The sequence below is a fragment of the Copadichromis virginalis genome, linkage group LG9, assembly GCF_057382275.1.
Source record: "Copadichromis virginalis isolate Kocher_CV1m ecotype Utaka linkage group LG9, C_Virginalis_male_GT1.1, whole genome shotgun sequence".
NCBI lineage: Eukaryota > Metazoa > Chordata > Actinopteri > Cichliformes > Cichlidae > Copadichromis > Copadichromis virginalis.
In genome coordinates, this window is record NC_140626.1 from 33,837,685 (window position 1) to 33,864,752 (window position 27,068).

At 43.8% G+C, this 27,068-nt stretch overlaps 1 protein-coding gene across 2 annotated transcripts; it reads left to right on the forward strand.

Moving 5' to 3' along the window:
* Positions 1 to 240: 240 nt before the first annotated feature.
* LOC146702353 (uncharacterized) lies at positions 241 to 27,048 on the forward strand. 2 transcript variants are annotated; one of them, XR_014922300.1, is made up of 4 exons: positions 241 to 509; positions 5,715 to 5,821; positions 20,736 to 22,074; positions 22,210 to 27,048. XR_014922300.1 is itself a non-coding variant. In XM_085468831.1 (4 exons), the coding sequence occupies exons 2-3, from the start codon at positions 5,804 to 5,806 to the stop codon at positions 21,816 to 21,818; spliced, it is 1,101 nt and encodes a 366-aa protein (XP_085324957.1). In that variant the 5' UTR covers positions 241 to 509; positions 5,715 to 5,803; the 3' UTR covers positions 21,819 to 21,836; positions 22,210 to 27,048. The 2 variants fall into 2 exon arrangements, 1 of the variants encoding a protein (XP_085324957.1); XM_085468831.1 differs by having other exon boundaries at positions 20,736 to 21,836.
* Positions 27,049 to 27,068: the final 20 nt, after the last annotated feature.

The window sequence follows — 27,068 nt, forward strand, 5'->3', positions numbered from 1 at the left end:
TTGTATCTGTATATCTGTATTTTGTGCTTTGTCAATAAAAAAAAAAAAAGCGTGCAGTCTCTTAATTGGGACACAGCCTACGTCTAATGGGAGGGGGCGTGGTCCTCTTCCCGTGACACCACGCTGCAAAGCCCTATGGGAGGTCCGCAATAGACGTGTGCTCAAACACGTGACCGCACAGCTACAAACAACAGCAGAGCAGGAAGAAGGGGGCGGAGCAAAGTGTATGAGCAGGAGAGAAGCAGAGAGAGAAGCAGAGAGAGAAGCTTATACGTGAAACGGGAGTAAAGCGTTGAACTTAGAGGAGAGAAACGAACTAAAGTATCGATCATAAACCACTACCAAAGTCCTGATCGATATCTGCATCGATCTGCCCACCCTTGTCTCCTGGATCGTAGCTGAGATCAGCGTGAACCACGTGGGTCTCTGCTCCCTGATCTGTTTCCTGTGTTTGGAAAGAGTTGCAGCTTCATCGCGGAGTTTCTCTCGGTTTGTGGGCTCATCTAAAGGTAAGCACCGAGCTAACTTTACTGTGAGTTCAGTTCATGTTGAGTTTAGCTCCTGAATGAGGTCTTCTGCTGCTCTCCTCGGTGTCTGTTCACAGTTTATTGTGAACACGTTGAGAGAAGAGTGAGAGAGTGTTTGGAGAAAAACACCAACTAATCATTAGCTCAGCATGCTGGGAGAAGTTGGAGCAGAAAAGTCTTTTCATTGTCCCTGCAGCTGTTTTTCTGCCTGCACCAAACCTCTACAGCCTCATTTCTATTTGTATGGACTCAAATGTCGTCATAAATATTTTGTACTTGTAAATCAAATGCGTATTTGTGTATTGAGTTTTGCAACTTTGCAAATAAGCATTAACACTATATGTATTTAAGATAAGATAAGATAACCTTTATTAGTCCCACACGTGGGAAATTTGTTTTGTCACAGCAGGAAGTGGACAGTGCAAAAGTTATGACGCAAAAATTAGAATACAATAAGAATAAATACAGTACACAGCTGTACAGAATAGAATAAAATAATATACTATATACAGTAGAATAAAATAGAATAAAAATATACAATAAGATAAAAATAGAATACGAATGCTATATACAACTGAGTAAAAATACAACGATGCCAGAAAGGATTATTGCACTTAGTGTTATTGCATATGTGTGGATGTGTGTGTTTGTGTTCAGTTAAAGTCTTTGTTGTGGAGTCTGACAGCAGTGGGGAGGAAAGACCTGCGAAATCTCTCCGTCCCACACCGTGGGTGCCGCAGTCTCCCACTGAAGGAGCTGCTCAGTGCTGTCACAGTCTGCTGCATGGGGTGGGAGACGTTGTCCAACAGGGATGACAGCTTAGCCGCCGTTCTCCTGTCACTCACCACCTCCACTGGGTCCAGAGGGCATCCTAGGACAGAGCTGGCCCTTCGGATCACCCTGTTCAGTCTCTTCCTGTCCCCAGCAGAGATGCTGCCGCCCCAGCAGACCACACCATAAAAGATAGCAGAAGCCACCACAGAGTCATAGAAGGTCTTCAGGAGTGGGCCCTCCACCCCAAACGACCTGAGTCTCCGCAGCAGGTACAGCCTGCTCTGCCCTTTCCTGTAGAGGGCGTCTGAGTTATGAGTCCAGTCCAGTCTGTTGTTCAGATGAACACCAAGGTACCTGTAGCTGTCCACAGCCTCAATGTCCATACCCTGGATGTTCAGTGGTTGCAGTGGAGAATGCTTGTGCCTGCGGAAGTCTACCACCAGCTCCTTGGTTTTACTGGCGTTGATCTGGAGGTAGTTCAGCTGGCACCAGTCCACAAAGTCTTGAGTCAGTCCTCTGTACTCCTTGTCGTCCCCATCAGTGATGAGGCCGACTATTGCAGAGTCATCAGAGAACTTCTGCAGGAAGCACTGGGTGGAATTGTGGGAGAAGTCTGCAGTGTAGATGGTGAAGAGGAACGGAGCCAGAACCGTTCCCTGTGGGGCCCCCGTACTGCAGACGACCCTGTCCGACACACAGCCCTGAGTCCTCACATACTGTGGTCGGTCGGTGAGGTAGTCCAAAATCCAGGTAGTGAGGTGATGGTCCACTCCAGAGTTCTCCAGCTTGTCCTTCAGAACCGAGGGAAGAATAGTGTTGAAGGCACTGGAGAAATCAAAGAACATGATTCTCACAGTGCTTCCAGCGGTCTCCAGGTGAGCGAGGGAACGATGTAGGAGGTGAATGACGGCATCATCCGCTCCAATGCCAGGCTGGTAGGCAAACTGTTAAACTGTTAAATCCTAACAGTATCTGTAACCAGATATTAACAGAAAAATTTGTAACACTTGTAAATATTTTTTACACACAGACAAATTCTCATCTGTAGATGCACAAAAATAAAATGTTCACATATTTTGGTTTACAAAGTTACAAATACGCATTTGATTAACAAGTACAAAATATTAATGACTGTTGGGTCTGTGTTCCCACAGGCCCCGCTAGTTTAGAGACTTGTTCCTCATGAAGAGCGAAATCAAGACAGAACATCTGTCCCCCCCCCTTGGTTACAAACACAAGGCTGTGTGTGTGTGTGTGTGTGTGTGTGTGTGTGTGTGTGTGTGTGTGTGTGTGTGTGTGTGTGTGTGTGTGTGTGTGTGTGTGTGTGTGACCTCACTAAAAGGATCATAAAAGCAGGAAGCAACATCGGACAGAATCTTCACAAGGGATTTGCTCATGATAAAACACTACAGCCTCTTCCCAGAACCTCGAGAGGCTGGGGAGGGGGACATAGGAATGTCTTGATCCTATAGTTTGAACCAAGACTTTACAAATTTAAGAAGCACAATGACAACATTCAACAATTTGACTTAACAATGACCACAATTTGAGCCTCAATATTTCAAGTGATAACAGGAAAGTGTGTGTGTGTTCTTGATTTTACTACCTGGTGGGATCCACTTTAAAGTTGTCCATAAAATTTAAATGATTAATTTTACAAAAATGAAAGCAATATATCACTGACATATGAATATGAACTTCTTCACAAATAAAATTTTTTAGAGAAAAAATTACCAATAATCATCCCACAGATGTAATATTATCTACAGCTACTCTTAGTACCATTGATGTTAAGTTAGACTCTCAAGCTGGCTGTAGTTAAACCTTTACTCAAAAAGCCATCTGTAGACCCAGCAGTCTTAGCTAATTATAGGCCAATCTCCAACCTTCCTTTCATATCAAAAATCCTTGAAAGAGTAGTTGTCAAACAGCTAACAGATCATCTGCAGATGAATGGTTTATTTGAAGAGTTTCAGTCAGGTTTCAGAGCTCATCACAGCACAGAAACAGCTTTAGTGAAGGTTACAAATGATCTTCTTATGGCCTCTGACAGTGGACTCATCTCTGTGCTTGTCCTGCTAGACCTCAGTGCAGCGTTCGATACTGTCGACCATAATATCCTATTAGAGCGATTAGAACATGCTGTAGGTATTACAGGTACTGCGCTGCAGTGGTTTGTATCATATCTATCTAATAGACTCCAGTTTGTGCATGTAAATGGAGAGTCCTCTTCACACACTGAGGTTAATTATGGAGTTCCACAGGGTTCAGTGCTAGGACCAATTCTGTTTACATTATACATGCTTCCCTTAGGCAGTATCATTAGAAGACATAGCATACATTTACACTGCTATGCTGATGACACCCAGCTCTATCTGTCCATGAAGCCAGATGACACACACCAATTAGTTAAACTGCAGGAATGTCTTAAAGACATAAAGACCTGGATGGCCGCTAACTTTCTGCTTCTTAATTCAGATAAAACTGAGGTTATTGTACTCGGCCCTGAAAATCTTAGAAATATCGTATCTAACCAGATTCTTACTCTGGATGGCATTACCTTGGCCTCCAGTAACACTGTGACTGCTCCTCACATACAAGGTCTTAAATAATCAGGCCCCATCTTATCTTAACCCTTTAGAGCCGATCAGAGCGGACACGCTCTGTTTTGCGTAACTATTTTTAAATCCCGGTAGCACTGCAACCACGTAAGCTAGCGCAAAAATTTTTTTTGCATATGAAACCGGAGGAGTTGTACTTGCATCTCATGCCATCAGCTTGTCCTAGGTCACGGTTTCCTTCCACATAAAGCTTTGCAAAAACTGCATAAAAAGCGCTTGCAGGAACAAAAACATGATATTCCAGAAACACGCTTTGCCAATCCGATCAGCTGTTCATAACACTTCCTACGTTGGAATAGACGTCAGCGCGAACTTTTGCATTTCCGCCATTACCTGCCCGAAACCGGAAGTGATGTCATTTTCGCGGAAATGTAGTCTTTTTTTATGATCAGGGCCTCAGGGCATATACTGGTCTTTTTAAAAGTTATCTTTGACTTTATGCCTTTCTGTGTCGTTTCTGGGATGCTTAGGACTCATATTGCACTGCTGGAAATAGTTTATTTTGATGCATATGCTGCTTTTTTGCAAATTTGCAGTATAATATTTATTTTCGTTTTTCCTGCAGTGTATAAAAATTGGTGTATTTCAAAAATAAAATTATGAAGACACTCAAAATAAATTTCCTGTGGTGGGAAACTACTTTGTGCAACTTTTTTGTATTTACAGTTTTGAGGGATAAGCCTCTTAAATTTCTCTAACTACAAATATATGTTAAAAAAGCAAAAACGATTTTCAATTTTTTTGTAGTTTATTGCACTTTTTTGCAATTTATGTAATTACTATGCACTTAATGAATACATATTATTAAAATCTGGGCTATAATGGTTGTATTGATGTATAGCAACTTGAAATGCTCCCAAAAATGGCTCCACAGCATGTAAAAATATAATATAAGCTCTGGCGGACTTGGTTCTATGGTAGGTCTTAAAGGGTTCATGACCTTGTAGTACCATATCACCCTATTAGAGCACGTCGCTCTCGCTCTGCAGGCCTACTTGTTGTTCCTAGAGTATTTAAAAGTAGAATGGGAGGGAGAGCCTTCAGTTTTCAGGCCCCTCTTCTGTGGAACCAGCTTCCAGTTTGGATTCAGGAGACAGACACTATCTCTACTTTCAAGATTAGGCTTAAAACTTTCCTTTTTGCTAAAGCATATAGTTAGGGCTGGACCAGGTGACCCTGAATCCTCCCTTAGTTATGCTGCAATAGATGTAGGCTGCCGGGGGATTCCCATGATGCATTGAGTTTTTCCTTTCCAGTCACCTTTCTCACTCACTATGTATTAACAGACCTCTCTGCATTGAATCATATCTGTTATTAACCTCTGTCTCTCTTCCACAGCATGTCTTTATCCTGTCTTCCTTCTCTCACCCCAACCGGTCGCAGCAGATGGCCCCGCCCCTCCCTGAGCCTGGTTCTGCCAGAAGTTTCTTCCTGTTAAAAGGGAGTTTTTCCTTCCCACTGTCGCCAAAGTGCTGCTCATAGGGGGTCATATGATTGTTGGGTTTTTCTCTGTATCTATGAAGCGCCTTGAGGCGACTTTTGTTGTGATTTGGCGCTATATAAATAAAATTGAATTGAATTGACATACAAATGAGGACAAAAGCTCAGCTTCCTGTTGTGCTTCTAAATACTGTAGGAACCGCAAGTAAGCCTGCAGTGTGAGAGCAAAGTGCTCTAATGGGATAGTGTGATGCTATGAGTTCTCTAAGCTATGATGGGGCCTGATCAGTCAAGACTCCGTCCTCTGTTCTTGTTTCACTGTGATGTTACAAAGATCTGTTTTGTGTCCCAGCCGATCAGCAGGAGGAGAAGAGTCTGACGGAGCACCAGACGAACATTTTCAACCATTCGGACTCAGCTCAGCCACTACAGTGGACAAAAATGTCATCAACACAAAAGGTGAAGAACCTATCACTTTTATTGAAACTGTGCACTTCATCAGCGGATGCTTGTTTGTCAAGATTGAAAAGGATTCAAGAAGAAGTTTGTCATTTCGTATGGTATTACCCAGGCTGAAATGAAAGTGTTTCTCACCAGCATCTACAGTGCAATAATCAATACAACTAAAAAGAAAAATGGTTTGACAAACAGTAAAAAGGCAGTAATAAATCACAACAATAAAAAGGGGTAAATAACATAAAATCTTAATTCATAAACAAACTCCAGTCCAAATAGTCACACTCATACAGGTAGCTTCAGCCCTTTCACAGAAGGGGCTAATTAAATTAAGTAGTGTGTGTATCTGGGGAGTATATTGTATGCTGTGTGTGTGTGGATAGGAGGCATCAGAGTATAGCTGTGCTAATAGCTGAATGTATGGTTATTGGGTGCAGTCCTGCTTTTCTGAGTCTCCCGAGGGAGTGCAGACACTTTTGTGCTTTTTTTGATAACTGCTGTTGTATTAATGAAGAAGGACGGTTCATCAGCAAGGTGCACACCCAGGAACTTAACACTGCTGACCCTCTCCACAGCAGCACCCTCTATGGTGAAGTCTGTGTGGTGATCTCTGCCAGACTTCCTGAAATCGATCACCATCTCTTTTGTTTTGTCCACATTGTTGGTGAGATTACGGGATCTACACCACACTTCAAGCTGCTCCACATCTATTCTATAAGTGGTCGTTGTCAGTGATGAGACCAACCACAGTTGTTGTCTGCAAATTTCAACAATATGATTAGCACAGAGTCTGGCTTACAGTAATGTGTGAGCAGACTGAACAGCAACGGGCTCAGGACACCCCCCAGAGGAAAGTCTGTGCTCAACAAGATGGTCTTTGATGTGTGGCTGCCCACCTTGACTGTCTGTTGCAGCTTTTCAAGAAGCTGAAAACCCATTTGCAGGTTGCAAGGTCCACGCCTGATAGCATCAGCTTTTCCAACTGCTGCAGAATGATCGTGTTAAAAGCTGAGCTGAAGTCGATGAAAAGGACTCTGGCAGAGGGGTGTTCTTCCTCTCCAGGTGTGACAGCATAACATGGAGTGTGGCAGAGAGAGGTCATCTTCTGTAGATCGGTTGGTCCTGTATGCAAACTGAAGGGGATCCAGGTCTATTTGGAGACTGTTCATGATGTGCTTCAAGACCAGCCGCTCGAGGCATTTACTCACAATTGGTGTCCCTTGTCATTGGGGGAGGGGGCTTGTAGTACGTAATGTGTTGGAAGCCCTGCCACAGCATCGTTCCTCACACTGTGTTGAGAAGCGCTCCACAGTCTGATATTGTTGTCAAGGGAGCAGACATTGGCCGGCAACTGTGTCCGTACGTCTGGCTTGTATTGGTTAGCAGCTAGCCTCGCATTAGCTCCTCTATGCTTACCCTGCTTCTGTATCCTATCACACCGCTTTCTGTGTTTCCTCCTGGGTGTTGCTCAGAAAGAAAAGAAAGAAAAAGAAAAGAAAAACAAACAAAACACCTGGATCACCTGTATGGAGAAAAATAAATTGTGCAGCACGCAAGATAGACAGCGCACAATGTGCTTTGAGGCAGCAGGAAAGAAAGGTGTAGTCCGTGTCTGTGAACACCGGTGTGTACACCTGTGTGCATAGCTGTGTGGATCAGCATGCTTGTATTCCAAAGGTTTCTCCATGTAACGATCTGCTAGGAAGTGTGGGGAGCCATAGCGCCGTCCCCCAGGGTATGAAGCAGGTATGGAGGAGGTCCAGGCCCCAGATATCCAGAGGCCCCAGAGTACAAGGGCCCAAGGAGGACCACCAAAAGGGGGGGAACCGTGCCACCCTCCTGGGAAGAGCTGAGTAGAGCCCCAAACGAGAGGTCACCCAGCAGCTACGGAGCAGAGGCCAGAGGGGGTTGCAGTGGCGTGCCCGCGGGCTCTGTCGGCAGCCAGCTGCGGCAGAGAGGACCGAGCTTCAGGCCCAGAGGGCAGAGGCCTGAGGGCATCCCATCCCCCGGAAGGGGTCCAGCCGGGCCACAGGCGCCAGGCCCCGCCAATCGGCCAACAGCAGTGAGCCGGTACATACATGAGCGCCCAGCCCCAGACGACAAGGACCACCAACACACCAACGTCTGAGGGCATCAGCCACCGGCAGGGAGTGTGGTGAGGGGAGATAGGCCTCCGTACTTAGGAGGGCCTGAGATGTACCCAGAGAGGTTGAGTCTAAGACCCAACCTGACATATAGACACAGACGAACAGGCGCACGCGGATACAAACGTGCATTCCCACCCCATGTGCACAACCAAATACTCGGCACTCACCCAACGTGTAGACAGACACAAATAGACACTGCACAGACAGTCGCACTCCCCAAACATACTCTATATCCCAGGTCCAGGTACCCCCGCCCCCAGAGGGGCAAGCCGCACCTAAACCCAGGAGATGTAACCCTTCTCTCTGGGGTGGAGGCAAGCGTACCACCTCCTTATCTGCAGTAGTAGGGAGGCCCCGCATCCCAGACCCCAATCTGACGGCCAGCACCTCCTCCCAGCGCCCCAGCCCTGACGTCTAACAGAACCGGGGTGAGTGAAGACCCAACACCTCCCTAAGCCCACTCATATGTAGTGTTGCTGTGTGCTGTTCTAAAGTGCATTTAAAACACAGGAGAGCATGGTACTTGCTTCCTCTCAGAGAGCAGCACGGCTCTTCCCGAAAACCCTTAGTGTCTATATGCATTTAAAATTGAGGGTAGGGCAACAGCACCAGAGGTGGGTTGGAATACACAGACCATCCTTTGGATGCTATAAAACGTGCCCACCCCCAAGGCCCTATATGTATGTGTTATGTGAGAGTGTGAGTAATGTGGATGTCTAGGTTGCAGAATAAAATTGAGGCACAGGCGGCCAGAAGGGGACAGAGGGGGAGTGCCTCCCCTGCACCTTGGTGACATACCTGCACTCCAAGCCCTGTGTGTGTGGGTGTGGTAGAGCGGGAATAGGGAGGCAGCTTAGGATGGGGAGGGAAGAAAGGGAGGGGCAAGCGGCCCCTCCCTGGGGCCAGCTCCCCCGCTGAGCCCAGTAGGCACCCCCACACTCTGGAACCCACCAGGGCAAGGGGGCCCAGGCCCATCCGGACCGGGGCCCGCAGCAGCAGCACCGCCCAGCCCCACAGAGTCCGGGGAAGCCCACCCGACTCCATCCCAGAGAAAACTACACCCACCCCATCATCCAGTCATCTCCCAAACTACACAAGACAATAGACACCCAGGTTGAATTCATTCTCCACCTCTCTTATATCGCTCCCCCCACGTGCAGAGTGAGCTCCTGTAGAGAGGAGACCACCTGCAAAGATATAACAGCCTCCCCACCAGTTAGAGAGCCCCCTAGTTGGGCCGATGCACCAGAGGTCCCCTGCACTGGGGCTGAGCCCCCCTGCACCCACCCGCCCACAGCTCTGGCGACACAACAGCCAGGACCCAAGCCCCCAAGGCCCAGCAAGCACCCCAGACCGGGGGACGGAGCACCCCCAAGCCTCCACGCCCGTCCCGGACCCAGGCTACCAGACCAGTAACCAACGTCCGCCAGCACAGACCCTCCCCCATCTCTGCTGTACGCAGCCACAAGGGAAACACCATCTAAGAGCCCCCAGAGCCCCTAACCAGGTCATGGCCACATCCCCCGGGTTAGGCCCTCAAGGGAAAACGTCCCTAGGGACTCCCCAGACGCCCCAGGGCCATCCCTACCCCCGTATCCACCACAATAGCGAAGGCAGGACCAAACCATGACCCCCCCCACCCCCACTAGGTGATGAAGCCGATCAAAGGAGCCCAAAGGGATTGATCAAATGTGAGGCTGTTTCAAGACTAATGTGATCTATTAGATGGTTTTTATATTGGTTAGAATTAAGATTATTTTTATTTTTCCAGTTAATGAGGACCATTTTCTTGGCTATGCATAGGGCCGTAAAAACAACGTGGGCTGTGTTTATTTCTGCAGTGACCTCATCCAAGTTGCCCAGCAAGCATACTAAAGGGGAGGCTGGAATGTTACATTTCAGACACTTTGATAAGTCTTCACATATCTCACGCCAAAACTTCTGAACTGGTGGACAGAACCAAAGAGCGTGGATGTAATTGTCCGGTGTATTTGCTGTGCAGTGTGAGCAGTTGTTGGAAGGCGTATAGCCCATCTTGAACATCCTATGACCAGTATAGCACACTCTGTGTAATATTTTGTGTTGTGTTAATTGGAAACTGGGATTTCTGATCCATTGAAAGGTTTTTAAGCATATCTGAGACCAAAGGTTTGGGTCTAAGCTGATCGATAAATCTGCTTCCCATTTTGCTGTAGGAAGGGATATTGATTCATCTACTTTAGAAAGTGTTTGTAAGTAAAGTTTTGTAATATGTCCGGATTGTTCCAGATAGGTGTACGTTTGCATGGGATTAATGAAGACTCTGTCATTTTTAGAAACTCCCACCATGCTGTCAGAGAAGAGCTGATGCTGACGCTTTTAAAGCATTCATGTTGTTTGATGTTTGAGCTGATAAATGGTAGGTCTGAAATTTCTAGGTTATTACATAGGGCCTGTTCTACATCTATCCAAGGTTCATCTAAGAGGGTGTGTTTAAACCATCTAGAGGTGAACTGAAGCCTGTTGGCTAAAAAATAGTGATTAAAGTTAGGCAGATCTAATCCTCCTTTATCCTTGGTCTTTTGCAGTGTTTTTAAGCTGATACGTGGGGGTTTATCTTTCCAAAGGAATTTAGAAATATACGAGTCTAGAGATCTGAACCAATCTTGTGATGGCTTATTTGGGATCATTGAAAATAAATAGTTTATTTTTGGCAAGACCATCATTGTTATAGCGGCGACCCTTCCCATGAGTGATATGGGTAAAGATTTCCATCTAGCCAGATCAACTTCTACTGTCTTTAACCCTTTAAAGCCGGTCGGAGTGAACACGCTCCATTTTGCGTAACTATTTATAAATCCCGGTAGCTCTGCAACCAAGTAAGCTAGCGCAATAATTTTTTTTGCATATGAAACCGGAGGAATTGTACTTACATCTTATGCCATCAGCTTGTCCTAGGTCACAGTTTCCTTCCACATAAAGCTTTGCAAAAACTGCATAAAAAGCGCTTGCAGCACCAAAAACAAAATATTTCAGAAACACGCTTTGCCGATCCGATGAGCTGTTCATAACACTTCCTACGTCCATCAGCGTGAACTATCCCATGTCCGCCATGACCTGCCCGAAACCGGAGGTGACGTCATTTTGCGGAAATGTAGTTTTTTGCCATCAGGGCCTCATGAGCCTATACTGGTGTTTTTAAAAGTTATATTTGACTTTATGACTTTCTGTGTCATTTCTGGGATGCTTAGGACTCATATTGCACTGCTGGAAATAGTTTATTTTGATGCATATGCTGTTTTCTTTGCAAATTTGCATTATAATATTTATTTTCGTTTTTCCTACAGTATATGAAAATTGGTGTATTTCAAAAATAAAACTAAGAAGACACTCAAAATTAATTTCCTGTGGTGAGAAACTAGTTTGTGCAACTTTTTTGCATTTACAGTTTTGAGGGATATGCCTCTTAAATTTCTCTAACTAGAAATATATGTTAAAAAAACGATTTTCAATTTTTTTTGTAGTTTATTGTACTTTTTTGCAATTTATGTAATTACTATGCACTTAATGCATACATATTATTAAAATTTGGGCTATAATGGTTGTATTGATGTATAGCAACTTGAAATACTCCCAAAAATGGCACTACAGCATGTAAAACTATAATATAAGCTCTGGCGGACTTGGTTCTATGGTAGGTCTTAAAGGGTTAAAAGTGGGATGTGGTTTAATTTAGTTAATTCTGAAAGTTTAGGAGAGACATTAATACCTAAATATTTTATATTTCCAGATTGCAGTGGGGAAGGAGAAGAATTATGGAAGGAGCAATTAATCGGAAGGACTGTTGATTTTGACCAGTTAATTGAATAATCGGTTCAAGGTTCTTTATTTGTCACATGCATAGTTATACAAGTATAACACACAGTGAAATGTAGCCTGACACGCTCCTCGACATGTGCAAAAAAATTGGGGGGGGGGTGTAGAGGAAAAACATTATATATATATATGTAGTATATACATTGGGTGAATGTGCAGCAGTAGCAGCAAGCAGGTGAATTCTGTACATTAATATGAATAGACATCTGACTATTTTACAGGATAGACAATATAAACATATTTAAAATTAAAGGAATTGAAATGTACATTGTGCCTTGGTTTAGAGTGTCTGGAAGAGTCCTGTCTCAGTCAATTATAGATGATGTGAGAGGGCGGGTGTGTGTGTTTAGGGCACGGATGGCTTGGGGATAGAAGCTCCTCATCAGTCTCTCTGTCCTTGCCCGGAAGATGCGGAACCTTCTACCAGATTGCAGAAGTTGGAACAGTTTGTTGCCAGGATGGGACGGGTCCTTCAGTATCTGCGCTGCTCTAGTCCGGCATCTCCTGGTGTAGGTGTCCTGAAGCGGGGGGAGAGCAATCCTGCAGCAGCGTTCTGCTGTATGGATCACTCTCTGGAGAGCTTTTTGGTCCTTCACACAGCTGTTCCCAAACCACGATGTCATGTTCTGTGTGAGGATGCTCTCCACAGCGCCTGTATAGAAAATCCTGAGGATCTTTGGAGAGACCCTGAACTTCCTCAGTTGTCGTAGGTGATACAGGCGCTGCCTAGCCTTTTTGGTCTGGACCTGAATGTGGGCAGCCCATGTCAGGTCTGAGGAGATGTGGACACCAAGATACTTGAAGGACTGCACCCTCTCCACTGGAGCTCCATTGATGATAATGGGCTTGTAGTCTCTGTGCTGACCCCTTCTGAAGTCCACCACCAGCTCCTTCGTCTTGCTGACGTTCAGCTGGAGGTGGTTGTCCTGGCACCACGATGCAAGATTCTTCACTTCATCCATGTAGGCCGTCTCATCGTTGTTGGAGATGGCACCCAACACCACTGTGTCGTCAGCAAACTTCACAATGGTGTTGGAGCCATGGGTGGCCACACAGTCTGAAGTGTAGAGGGAGTAGAGCAGTGGCGAGAGGACACATCCCTGAGGTGCTCCTGTGTTGATGGTGATGCTGTTGGAGAAGCACCTGCCCACCCTCACCACCTGAGTTCTGCCAGTGAGGAAGTCCAACACCCATGCACACAGACGGCTGTTAAGTCCCAGATCCCTCAGCTTTGTGAACAGTCTGCAGGGCACTATTGTGTTAAACGCTGAACTGTAATCAACAAACAGCATTCGCACATAGTTACCCTGTTTCTTGTCCACATGGCTGAGAGTGGTGTGTAGGACGTGGGCGATGACGGAGACACTTGAGAAAGAATTTATCAATGCAATTACCCCAGAGAGATTGGTTTGTGAGTTTTGGAGAAAAAGTAACACATCATCTGCATAAAGGCTGATTTTATGTTCTACATTCTTACATTTTATGCCCTTAATTGTTGTAGCCTTTCTAATTCCTGCTGCTAGTGGCTCAATAAAAATTGCAAACAGTGAAGGGGAGAGTGGGCATCCCTGTCTGGTGCCCCTCAGGAGACAGAAGCTGGAGGATGTTTGTTTGGTCATTTGTTCTGACACAAGCTGTTGGGGAATTATATAATATTTTTAACCAGTTTTATAGCTTGAGGGAAATACAGGGTCTTTGCCTGGTTTTAGTAAGAGACTGATATTTGCAGAGTTCATATTTGGTGGTAGTCTACCATTTTCTTTGATTTCCTGCAACATCCTGTGAAAAACTGGTGCCAGAATCGCCCAGAATTCTTTGTAAAAATCTATTGGAAAGCCGTCTGGACCTGGAGCCTTATTATTGGGCATACTTATCAGAGCTTCCTGGAGTTCACCTGGCATCAGTGACGAATCCAGTGCCATTGCTTGGGTGTCTAATAATTTTGTAAGAGTTATGTTGTCGAGAAATTGATCGATTTCATTTTTAGATGGGTTTATTTGTGGTGTATATAAAGTTTAATAGAAATCCCTAAAAAATGTTTATTTTTTTAAGATCATATATTGTATTCTCAGATAAATCTTTAACAGCACATATAGTTGTTTTTTCTTTATTGATTTTTAACTGGTTAGCAAGAAATTGTCCGGATTTGTTATCGTGTTCATAATTTTGCAGGCAAAGTATTTGTACTAAGATTTTCGTCTTTTTATTAATAATTTCTTTTAATTCTAGTTTTGTTTTGCGTATTTTGTTTAATATTTCTTGATCTTGGTGTGACACATAGGCTTTTTCTAAGAATTTGATGTTTTTTGATGTTTTTTTTTTTCTAGTTCCTGAATATTTTTGTTTTCTTCTTTCTTCTTACAGTGGGGCAAAAAAGTATTTAGTCAGCCACCGATTGTGCAAGTTCCCCCCACTTAAAATGATGACAGAGGTCAGTAATTTGCACCAGAGGTACACTTCAACTGTGAGAGACAGAATGTGAAAAAAAAATCCATGAATCCACATGATAGGATTTGTAAAGAATTTATTTGTAAATTAGGGTGGAAAATAAGTATTTGGTCACCTCAAACAAGGAAAATCTCTGGCTCTCACAGACCTGTAACGTCTTCTGTAAGAAGCTTTTCTGTCCCCCACTCGTTACCTGTATGAATGGCACCTGTTTGAACTCATCATCTGTATAAAAGACACCTGTCCACAGCCTCAAACAGTCAGACTCCAAACTCCGCCATGACCAAGACCAAAGAGCTTTCGAAGGACACCAGGAAAAGTATTGTAGACCTGCACCAGACTGGGAAGAGTGAATCTACAATAGGCAAGCAGCTTGGTGTGAAAAAATCAACTGTGGGAGCAATCATCAGAAAATGGAAGAGATACAAGACCACTGATAATCTCCCTCGATCTGGGGCTCCACGCAAGATCTCATCCCGTGGGGTCAAAATGATCATGAGAACGGTGAGCAAAGATCCCAGAACCACACGGGGGGACCTGGTGAATGACCTGCAGAGAGCTGGGACCAAAGTAACAAAGGTCACTATCAGTAACACACTACAACGGCAGGGAATCAAATCCCGCAGTGCCAGACGTGTTCCGCTGCTGAAGCCAGTGCATGTCCAGGCCCGTCTGAAGTTTGCCAGAGAGCACATGGATGATACAGCAGAGGATTGGGAGAATGTCATGTGGTCAGATGAAACCAAAGTAGAACTTTTTGGTATAAACTCAACTCGTCGTGTTTGGAGGAAGAAGAATACTGAGTTGCATCCCAAGAACACCATACCTACTGTGAAGCATGGGGGTGGAAACATCATGCTATGGGGCTGTTTTTCTGCCAAGGGGACAGGACGACTGATCCGTGTTAAGGACAGAATGAATGGGGCCATGTATCGTGAGATTTTGAACCAAAACCTCCTTCCATCAGTGAGAACTTTGAAGATGAAACGAGGCTGGGTCTTCCAACATGACAATGATCCAAAACACACCGCCCGGGCAACAAAGGAGTGGCTCCGTAAGAAGCATTTGAAAGTCCTGGAGTGGCCTAGCCAGTCTCCAGACCTCAACCCCATAGAAAATCTGTGGCAGGAGTCCGTGTTGCTCGGCGACAGCCCCAAAACATCACTGCTCTCGAAAAGATCTGCATGGAGGAATGGGCCAAAATACCAGCTACTGTGTGTGCAAACCTGGTAAAGACCTATAGTAAACGTTTGACCTCTGTTATTGCCAACAAAGGTTATGTTACAAAGTATTGAGTTGTATTTTTGTTATTGACCAAATACTTATTTTCCACCCTGATTTACGAATAAATTCTTTACAAATCCTACCATGTGGATTCATGGATTTTTTTTTCACATTCTGTCTCTCACAGTTGAAGTGTACCTCTGGTGCAAATTACTGACCTCTGTCATCATTTTAGGTGGGGGAACTTGCACAATCGGTGGCTGACTAAATACTTTTTTGCCCCACTGTATGTGATGAGAAAGAAATTATTTTACCTCTCATCATGGCTTTCCCTGCTTCCCAGAAGACAGATGCTGATGTTCCAGGAATGTCATTAAAGCCTAAATATAGAGTCCATTTTTTTTTAAAAGTATTTGATAAACTCTTCGTCTTTGAGCAGTGATATATTAAATCTCCAGTTTTTACTTGGTGTAGTATTATTCTTCTGTATTAGTGTTAAAGATACAGGAGCATGATCGCTGACAGCTATAGGATGAATCTCAGTGTCTGAAATGTTACTCAGCAATGAGCTTGTGAAGAGAAAATTATTTAGAAGATAAAGAAACTCACAACTCAGATATCTATTTTTTACATGCGCATGGGCAGTCAACGATCCGATCTGCTTTGCACTGATGTGCACAACAGATGAGACACAGAAAAAGCGCCCAGGGCATCCTGAACGACCTTTATTTATACTTAAAGCAAGTCTCCACAGCAGTAGGAGTGTCATGTATTGAACTCCTTAAAAGGAGAAAGAGAGGGGGAGCGCCAGTCTGTCTGTTTAAAACCGGATGTCACCACATTCCTTTTACACATATGGCTTCAATTTCTCTCTCCCTGTGTTGGCTCCAATTCACAACCTCTTCTTCCTTTAAATGAAGCTACAACTTAAGCATAATCACAAAATTAAAAATCTTTCATCAGAGCTGCTGAACAGAAAATAATCCAGACGAGGTTTTTTTTTTTTTTGTACTCGTTTTTATTCATTTTCAAATTAAACCGTAAGTCTTTTTTGTAGATGGAATCTTATTTAATGCAACCACAAACCCAAACTCAAAGGGGTCTGGTGATGCCAACCTGTATGGATTGTTGCTAAAACAGTATTCAGTCAGAAGGAAAACAAACGTCTTCTTTCAGCCAGTCAGAGCTGTGTTCGCTGTCCAAGCCTTTTTGTTTCAATCACAAAAAACTGGGCCAATCCTGGGACAAAAATCAAACACTGCAAAAGCCAAAAAAGAAAAGGTTAAAAACTGTATTTGGTGACTAATCATGTTTGATTCACCCCCCAGGTTTGGGAGCAGTTCTGTGGGCCGTAATGTGAATATTTAAGAAATTGGACAATGTTTCTGTTCAGGCATGATGCAAGGTAGTGCTCCTCCAGTCTGCTTTGTAGGCCATTTTGGAAGCAGCAGTCAGGTGAACAGCAGATGTAATTCCATTTTTCGATCTCCAGGCCATCTTTGAAGAAAAGCATGAATGGTATGATGCCGAAAAGCATGAATGATGTGATGCCGACTCCATGGTTAAGTCGGTGGCGCCGCACCGACTTAACCTTTTTAACCTTAAAAAAAGATGGCGCCGGTGCATGTGGCTTGCTGTCTATCACTGCCAGTGTTGGTTGTTTGTTTTGATTTTATTGACTATTGTAATAAATGCCAACTCTCTCTTGGTGTATGATCGCCTAACCGTACTGGATCTCCGACCTTCTGCCAAAGGCTGGGCAAAGTGGAACCAAGCTGGACATAAAACTTTGCCCCCGCTAATATCGGAGATCCCGGCTCACCTGTGCCGTGTTCCAGATCCACCACTCCGGCAAAAGTGCTGACGCCGGGGTCGAAGGGCTGGCTTCCTGGTGAAGCTGAAAGCTTCTTTAAGGTATTCTCTTAAGCCCTTATCCAGAAAACAAGGAGCGGTGCCAAACTTCTGTTTCTCTCGGCGATCGTTGGAACCTGTCTGTACCTGGCTGGTAACTGTCATCTGCCTGGATGGGATGTTCCAGTCCCGCCGGCGTGGTGTGAATCTGCGGAACCTGTGGCCTCTGTGTCGGGCTTCTAGGACGGCTAGTGACGGGGATCCGCCGCTTACCGCCAGAATTGGCCTGGTAAATGCTAGGTCCCTAGCGAACAAAACGTTTATCCTGAAGGATTTCTTCACATCCCGAGGACTGGATTTTCTCTGTGTGTGCAAGACGTGGATGAGCGCTGGGGAGTGCAGCCTCTTCTCAGATCTTCTACCTGGCGATTGCTGTTATTCTAATTCCCCACGTATGTTGGGCCGAGGAGGAGAAATAGCTACGATCTTTAAAAGTCATTTTAAATGTAAGAAGCTATCAACCCCGTCGTTCACCAGCTTTGAACTGTCTGTTTGAGTTGGGCTGCTCTCACACAGTGTTGTGTGCGGTGGTTTATCGGCCTCCAAAATACAATAAGGACTTTGTGAGTGACTTTGCTGACTTCTTGGCTGAATTCCTGCCAAAATATGATCGTGTTCATATTGTTGGGGATTTTAATATTCACGACTGTTGTCCTGATATGCCCATGGCGAAGGGCTTTTTAAACCTTATTGATTCGTTTAATCTGGTGCAATGTGTGACAGGTCCCACACGTGAACGTGGACACACACTTGATCTTGTTTTATATCATGGCTTTTCTGTTTTTAACATAGATTTGTGATGCTGTGTTTTATGACCACAGTCCTATGATGTTTGAAGTTCCTCTTGCCTGTGCCTCAGTTAAACCTCACGCTGCTGTTCAGCACTGTCGTGTTTTAACTCCTCCACTGCTGAACACTTTTCATCAAATCTCTCCTTGTGCTCGTTACCTCTCAGTCTCTGTTTCCTGCTCTGCTGTCTTTGACAGGTTTGAGCATGTGACTCTTTCCTTTTTAAAGGAGACTGTTGGTCGTTTTAAGTCTGTAGGGTCTCCAAATGATGCCGTCCCTCCTCAACTTTTAAAAGAGTTGTTACCTACAGTTGGTTCTTTCGTTCTTGAGCTGGTAAACCATAGTCTGACTGTCGTCAGGTGTCGTCCCTAAAGATTTTAAACATGCAGTAGTCAAACCCCTGATTAAAAAACCTGCTCTGGATCCTACGGTTCTTGCAAATTACAGGCCTATCTCCAAACTACCTTTTCTTTCCAAAATTCTTGAAAAGGTAGTTTACAGCCAAATAATGGCCTTCCTGGAAAAGCAAAATGTGTTAGAGGTTTTCCAATCTGGTTTTAAAGCCTTTCATAGCACTGAATCAGCCCTTTTAAAAGTTTTTAATGACATATTTTTAGCGACTGATGCTGGGGACTGTGTTGTTCTTGTGCTTTTAGATTTGACAGCTGTGTTTGATACCGTGGATTATGCCATTTTATTCTCTCGTTTGGAGCACTGGGTGGGCATTAGGGGCACAGCACTGGAGTGGTTCAGGTCCTACTTGGCGGGGCGAACTTTTTTGTGTCAGCCTCGGTGACTATGTGTCGTCCTCCGCTCCCCTCTTGTGTGGTGTCCCACAGGGCTCAGTTCTAGGCCCCCTCCTCTTCTCTTTATATCTGCTTCCTCTTGGTTCTGTACTGAGAAAGCACGGCATTCCTTTCCACTTTTATGCTGATGACTGTCAGATCTATGTCCCTCTAAAGAAAAAAGGCAGATACCTTACACAGCCATTACTTCAGTGTCTCGATGACATTAAGGCTTGGATGTCTGTTAACTTTTTAAAATTCAATGATAAAAAGACAGAGGTGATGGTTTTTGGCAGCCCCACTGAGACCCCCAATGTGTATGTAAATTCCCTGGCACAGTATGTTAAGCCAACTGTCACAAACCTGGGGGTCAAAGCGGACTGTGAACTGAAGCTTGACAGTCAAATTAAGGCAGTGGTAAAATCTAGCTTCTTTCACCTCAGGCAGCTGGCAAAAATAAAGCCAATTCTTTCACGGCAGCACTTTGAGACAGTGATCCACGCCTTTGTTAGCACTCGGCTGGATTACTGTAATGCACTTTATATTGGGGTGAGCGCATCATATATTAGTCATCTACAGAGGGTGCAAAATGCCGCAGCTCGTCTTTTAACTGGCACTCGAAAGTTTGAGCACATTTCCCCTGTTGTAGCTTCACGTCACTGGCTGCCCATTTCTTTTAGGATTCATTTTAAAATTCTTTTATTTACTTTTAAAGCTCTCCATGGCCTAGCTCCATCTTATCTCTCTGAGCTGCTACAGCCTTATACACCCACCCGCTCTCTCAAGTCAGCTGATCAGCTGCTCCTGAAGATACCCAGGACTGGGCGTAAACTTAGAGGAGATCGTGCTTTTGCTGTAGCAGCTCCAAAACTGTGGAACGAGCTTCCTTTAGAGATTAGACAGGCCACTTCTTTATCTGTTTTTAAGTCACTCTTGAAAACCCACCTCTTTACCCTGGCCTTTGACACCACGTGAGATGTTGGTTTTTATTTTTATTTTAGTTGTTTTTAGGTGATTCGATGCTGTTTTATCTTGTTTTTGTTTTAATATAGGGCTGTTTTAATTTTATGTTTTATTTATTTATTTCGCTGCTTTCTGTTATTCTATTGTTTTAACTTATTTTCTGTACAGCACTTTGTTCCTGTGCTGGGTATTTTAAAGTGCTTTATAAATAAAATTGGATTGGATTGGATGGGGCCAGGTAAGCGACCAGAGACAGCTCCATAAGGAGTGGGTTAGCTAAGCCAGTTTTGTCGGTGCTGTCCAACGTCATGTACTGTTCATAGCTGGGTACAGTGATGCAGGTAGACAGAGGTTTGCCACATGATGCACTTAGCTCTCAGACAACGTTTGGGAACATAGGAAGGCAGTTTTTAGATATTGCGGGGTCCAGTTGGAGGAAAAAGCCTGTGAACTGCGACAGCTTCTGAGCTGGCAGAGGAGAGGGCTAGTCCACCTGCAGCTTCTTAGCTACACAGTGAATCAGGGGCTGACTGCCGAAGCAGTGGCGGCACATTGGGGCTGTGCACACGTCATCACAGATAATCTGCCTTAAAGGCGTGAATAAAGGTTTCCTCAGCCAGGACACGTGAGGGCATGATATCCCATACCACGTGTGTTGTACCGAGTGTATTGACTGAAAAGGAACTACTTCAGCCTTTGGTTTAAAACTACTGTTAATAGAGGAAATTTGAAGGTTGAGTTTGTTCCACGACTGCATTTCACTCACTGCCTCTGTTTGTATCTCTGTCACTGCAGGACCAACATGGAGCAAGAAGTCAGTGCTCTCAGGAGGCCGACAAACCTCACAGAAGAAAGGAAGAGAAAACATACAGTTGTGATGAGTGTGGGAAGGATTTTACCCAGTCTGGAAATTTAAAAAAACACCAACTCATCCACAGTGGAGTTAAAGCGCACAGCTGTGGCTTGTGTGGAAAGTCTTTTACCCATGCTAGAAGCTTTAAAAGACACCAACTCATCCACAGTGGAGTTAAAGCATACAGCTGTGACTTGTGTGGAAAGTCTTTTACCCATGCTGGAAGCTTTAAAAGACACCAAATCATGCGCAGTGAAGTTAAACCATACAACTGTGATTTGTGTGGAAAGTCTTTTAACCGTCCTGGAAACTTAAAAACTCACCAACTCATACACAGTGGAGTTAAAGCGTACAGCTGTGACTTGTGTGGAAAGTCTTTTACCCAGTCTGGAAATTTAAAAAAACACCAACTCATGCACAGTGGAGTTAAAACGCACAGCTGTGAGTTGTGTGGAAAGTCTTTTACCCAGGCTGGAAACTTAAAAAGACACCAACTCGTCCACAGTGGAGTTAAAGCGTACAGCTGTGAGTTGTGTGGAAAGTCTTTTAACCGTCCTGGAAACTTAAAAACTCACCAACTCGTCCACAGTGGAGTTAAAGCGTACAGCTGTGAGTTGTGTGGAAAGTCTTTTAACCAGTCTGGAAGTTTAAAAACGCACCAACTCGTCCACAGTGGAGTTAAAGCGTACAGCTGTGACTTGTGTGGAAAGTCTTTTACCCACCCTGCAAGCTTAAAAACACACCAACTCGTCCACAGTGGAGTTAAAGCGTACAGCTGTCACATTTGTGGAAAAACTTTCCGCTGGCTAGTCAGCCGAGACATTCACCTACGCATTCACACCAAAAATGATGTTTACTGCTGTGATCAGTGTGGTAAAGCTTTTGTGACATACAAAAACTTACAGCAGCACACGTTTACCCACACTGACGAGAGACCTTATAAATGTGACCTGTGTGAGAAGACTTTTAAATCTCCACATTACCTCAAATCACACCAAAAGATTCACAGCAGAAAGAAACTCTAAAAGTGCAGTTACTGTGAGGTATGTATTTTTCTTTTAACAGTTTTACAATTTTATATGAATGAAGTTTAATTTCAAAGCTTAAAAGTTTTAAAAGCTCCTCCCCTTTCTCTCTATCTAACATTCACACTCCAATGGATGCATCGGAGAGCAGGTTGGAGTCAGTATCTTGTGGGATGCAGAGTAGAGCATCCAGGGGTTTAATCACCAGTCTTCCCATTAAGTAGATTACCTACAAATGAAGACTCAATGTTGCCCAGTAAGCTGAGTGTTATAATGTAAACAGTAAGATATAATTGGACACTGGCACAGATACTCCTTATTTCAGGCGCCATTAAAAATAAAAATGTTGAAAGAATTCCCTGACTTCCACTGTCTTTGTGTCTTTGTTTAGAAGCAGAGCGACACAGACGGATCCAGTTCTCAACCCTGTCGTCACTGTGGTAGTGGGAAAGAGTTTCTCTGTGACTTTTGTGAAAAAACTTTCAATCATCAAGAGAACCTAAACAACATCAACTCAGACACACTGGAGACAAAACGAACTACTGCAAAGAATGTGGGAGAGGCTTCCCTAAACCAAGTGAATTAAACCAAAATTAACTCTGTCACATGGGGTCAAAAACCATCTCTCATTCACCACTGCGGATCATCTTAAAGTGCATGGAAGAGTCCACACAGGAGAGAAACCATACAAATGCAGAAACTGGGAGAAAAGTGTCTCGCTGTCAGGAAGTCGTAACAAACATGAACGTACATACATGGAGGGGAAACTACAGCTGTGACCAGTGTGACAAATCAAAACATTTCACACCCATTGATTTTGAAAACCTTCAATATGAACTAAAGCCATCAACAGGATGTGAAACGACCACTGATGTGACTTTATATCCAAGAAAAAGATAAAAAGTCAAGCTGATCTGGGTCTGGGTTGTACTTTGGTGTATTACCACCTTAAACAGTTTGATCTTTTTGTGGTTTCATTGACTCAGTTATGTCAGATTTCCTCTCTGTCCTGGTCTGGATGCTCATCTGTAAAGAAGTAAAACTCGGATGGTTCAGTGGTCTCTAGCAGCTGATTAGTGAGCCAGCACTTCTGTGTATCATGCAGTTGTGCTTCTTTTCCTCTTGTGTCGACTCAGCTCAGTTACTTGGTTAGAGGGTTCCACATATACAAGAATCCTTCCTGGAATCTTTTTTTTGGTATGAGGTGTTCTTGGGAAGACGTCACACCACCACCACTGTGTCAGGCTGTTCCTGTGATCTTCTTTTAATGCCACGTGTAACGGGACTCAAATCTCTCGAAAAACTACAGCTTCCGTCTCATTTACCAACAAACATCATCCAGATGTTTGTTGTTAGATGTGAGATGAGCCTTTCTGTTGTTGAATCTCTCCCCCCATTGAATCTCTTATTGCTGAATCATGACCTCTGACCTTATCTAAGCTAAGTAAGGCCTGCAGGTCTTTAGATGATGATCTGGGTTCTTCAGTGACCTCCTGGATTAGTCATCGATGCACTCTTGCAGTATTTCTAGTCAGCCACTTGCTCCTGGGAGGCTTGAGTACTCTTCCATTTTTCCTGTAGTGTGGATAATGGCTCGTAGTTCGCTTGAGTCCCAAAGCCTTAGAAATGACTCCGTAACCTTTTCATACTGATGTCAGTGACTTTGTTTCTCTGCTGTTTCTTTTGATCGTATCATGATGTGCTGCTGTGTGAGGTCTTTCAGCCGGCTTCCATACATGGTCAGGTTGTTTTTCATACCTTTTTACCCTTAACAAATGAAACCATTTACAGACTATTTTCCACTGACCCAGGTAACCTTTGTCATATTTCTTTCCTTTTTGATCATCTGAAACATTCAAATGTTGAGTCCTTCAGGTGTAACCTTGACTGTTTTCCCAGTTGCAGCTTAAGCTAGGCTTAATCCTTCCTCTTTATACTACTGCTTAGCCACAACCAGCTGTGACAATGTTTATGGCTGGTTTGGTTAAAGTGCCAGTTTAGTAAATAGGAGAGGGCTCTCAATCCCACCAGTGCATAAAAACGTGAGTTCTCTGTCATTGCTCACTTTCTGTAAGAATGTCATGGCCCTGGGTCTTTTGACCCAGCGTTTTGTGTTTTCTATTATTGTGATGTATTTTGGTTCTGGTTTTCTCTTTCTTTGGGTTTTGGTTCTGTTCTTCCCCAGTTTAGTATTTAGGCTTTTCTGCCTGTGTATTCCTGTGTCAAGTCCGGATTTCTTAGTCTGTGTCTTTGCATGTGTGAGTTCCTGTTTTATTTTGTAGGTCTGTGTCTCTCGTCAGTGTTTCTAGTTTCACTCCCCTTGTCCCGTTATGTCCAATTACTCCCAGCCGTGCCTCCGTCTGTTTCAGGTCTGTTTTTTTGTTTAGCTTTTCCCAGTTTAGGTTACTCCCTGGGGTCCGTTCTTCGTACCTCGCTAAGTAAGTTAGCTGGATTTGATTGTTGACGATTTCGCGTGATCTTGGATCGTTCGGTTCTCCGAAGCTCATCCGGGACTTGCTGTCATAGCAACAGATCCGTAAGCGTAAACCTGCTCGGGAGCAGGCTTACTTTATGTAAACAGGATTAGATCGCGGCCACGCAGGTATGTCCGCTTCATTTATACGAAAGCAACAGCGATATTTTACCACTGTTTTTCCATAAATAAATATTATCAATCTAACTAAAGATAATGCAGCACTTGATTCTTTTATTGATTTCATACAGATACATACAGGTCATTTCCTAAAAAAGGGAAATGTACTATTAATCATTCTATTTCATGTATGTGATTATTTCAGATGTAATTCTTATTTTAGAGTAGTAATAGTAAATTACTTCGTGTAATCAAGATGAGAGACCACGGCTATAAAAGCGAAGGTGGATTTGGGAAGCCTGTCGCAGCCATATCCTGTCCGTTTACGCGAGCCACCCATTGTGGAAGGTGCAAGATTGATAAGGAGAGTCCTCAGAATTCAGCGTTTATTGCGGGATAGACAGGATCCTTTAGCTCAGCGCGACAGTGTGCTCATAGATAGATATCCATTTTCCCGTGAGGGTATTATTTACTTAACCAACTTGTTGACGAGGGGGTGCAGGACCACCACCTGTCTTTTTTTGCTCTGCCCTTTTCTTGGTTGCTGTTATAAACAAACAAACAGATTATTTCAGGGTCTCTTTCCAAGAGACGAAAAGCAATATAAGTGATAAATATTACCATTCTGTAGAATATTCTAATATTTCACTTTTACTTGTTCCCATGTTCTAGTGGGTCCTGTTGTGGCTCTAATGTGAAAGAGGATATAATGTAATATAATATAATAAATTTACCCTACCGCCTACTGGTGTTGGCCAGAGGGGCCGATGGCGCGATATGGCAGCCTCGCTTCTGTCAGTCTGCCCCAGGGCAGCTGTGGCTACAACTGTAGCTGCCTCCACCAGTGTGTGAATGTGAGAGTGAATGAATAGTGGCATTGTAAAGCGCTTTGGGTGCCTTGAAAAGCGGTATATAAATCCAATCCATTATTATTATTATTATTATTATTATTATTATTAAATTACTTACGAGTTTAATTTGTCAGCAACTTTCTGCCAGCCCTCTCTCCTTGCTTTTGCAGCCTTTGCAGTGTTCCCTTGCGTTTTAATTAAACTCTGAAACTCCTGAAATCCCTCAATCAAGAGTTCTTGCTCTGCTGCCGAAAAATACTGAGCGCGCTCCTTCGACATTTTCGCCGACCAATCAAAGGGTTGCCGATCAATGTTTCTACTATCGATGCGTAGCTCCTTTTAAGCCACCCAGTGATCTCACGTTACTTCATCCAGCTGTACTAATTGTCAACAACAGGTGTGTTCGGAGAACCGGAATAGCGAGCTCAAAGTTAGCGCAATGATTTGATCTTGGATATAGTAAGCGAGGTACGAAGAACGGACCCCTGTTCTGTTTTTTCCCACCCTCGCCTTTGTTTATTATCTCACTGTCAATAAAGCTTCCTCACCTCAGTTGTGCTGCATCCTGGGTCCTTTAATATCTTACACCTGGCTCGCGTCGCGAACCGTGACAAAGAAAGCATGTTATCCTCAGGCAGAGCTGCAGACGATCAAGAATCCATAACTACTGGATGGTGGACGTTTCTCTAAGCAGACAGTCAGTTCTTGGGATGCCAGCTGGATGTAGTTTCACAACCTTTAACTTAATCTCTGTGTGTTTTTGACATCTTATGCTCTGGTTTAACTTTCAAACAACCTGATTAATGAAAGCACATCAAATAACTCCTGTTTGTCATCAGCGGTGGCTTTAGGATCATCCTCACCTGCTCATGGTTGCAGTTGTTTATCGGTTGAATTGGCATTTCCTTTATAGTGTGATAAGATGTTAATAAGCGTATAAAGCTGTAAAGCCTCTTGAGTGACTTAAATCGCCTTTCTTCCTCAGTGTGATGCTCAATGTGAACTGCAGGTCGTCTTGATGATGTCTATATGCCTTAACGCATTGAGTTTCTTCAATATCATTGGTTAATTAGATATTTAGATTGATAAGCAGCCAAAATTGTGGACCTACTAAAGTGACCAGTGAGTATACAGTCTGGTTATCATCATGTTTAACTTTGTTCACATGCACTGATGAATGAACAGCTGATGGCTGTAGCATAACACCCACTGTAGAAAACAGTATTCGTAATCAGGAAACATTAAATGCTGAGTGTTTCCTCCCCACTACAGTTGTGATATATCTTCAGGTGTCAGAACTTCTCACAGTCCTTCAATCATTCCACCAAAACACTGATGCTGAAATACCTGACACATCCCTGTACAGCACAAACCCCCCATAACCATCTAAATTAAGATTTTCTTGTAATAAAAGTAGTAAAGGGAAGAAACTTTCAACACTAGAACAGGAGGGGTCCTTTTCACATCGGACTAAAACAGCAGCTGTAATTTGTATTTACTCAAATGACTTCAGGTCTGCACAGACCTCCCCTCACCACCTCCTGAGTACCCAGGAGAACACCAAGGCGTTCGTATATAAAAGCCACTTCACCAATAACTGGTTTCAGCTTTTACCTTGTGACAGGAATGTTCTTTCACCTCAAAATGACTTGATACAAATCATGAGACACATGTTTGACAGATTACACAATAATTTTATAAGCAAATTGACATTTTAAAATATTGTAATACTATCATATGTGAGAAATAATTCCTAGAATAAAGACTGAGCTGCTTAAGACTGAAATCATTGCTTTTGTGTTTTGT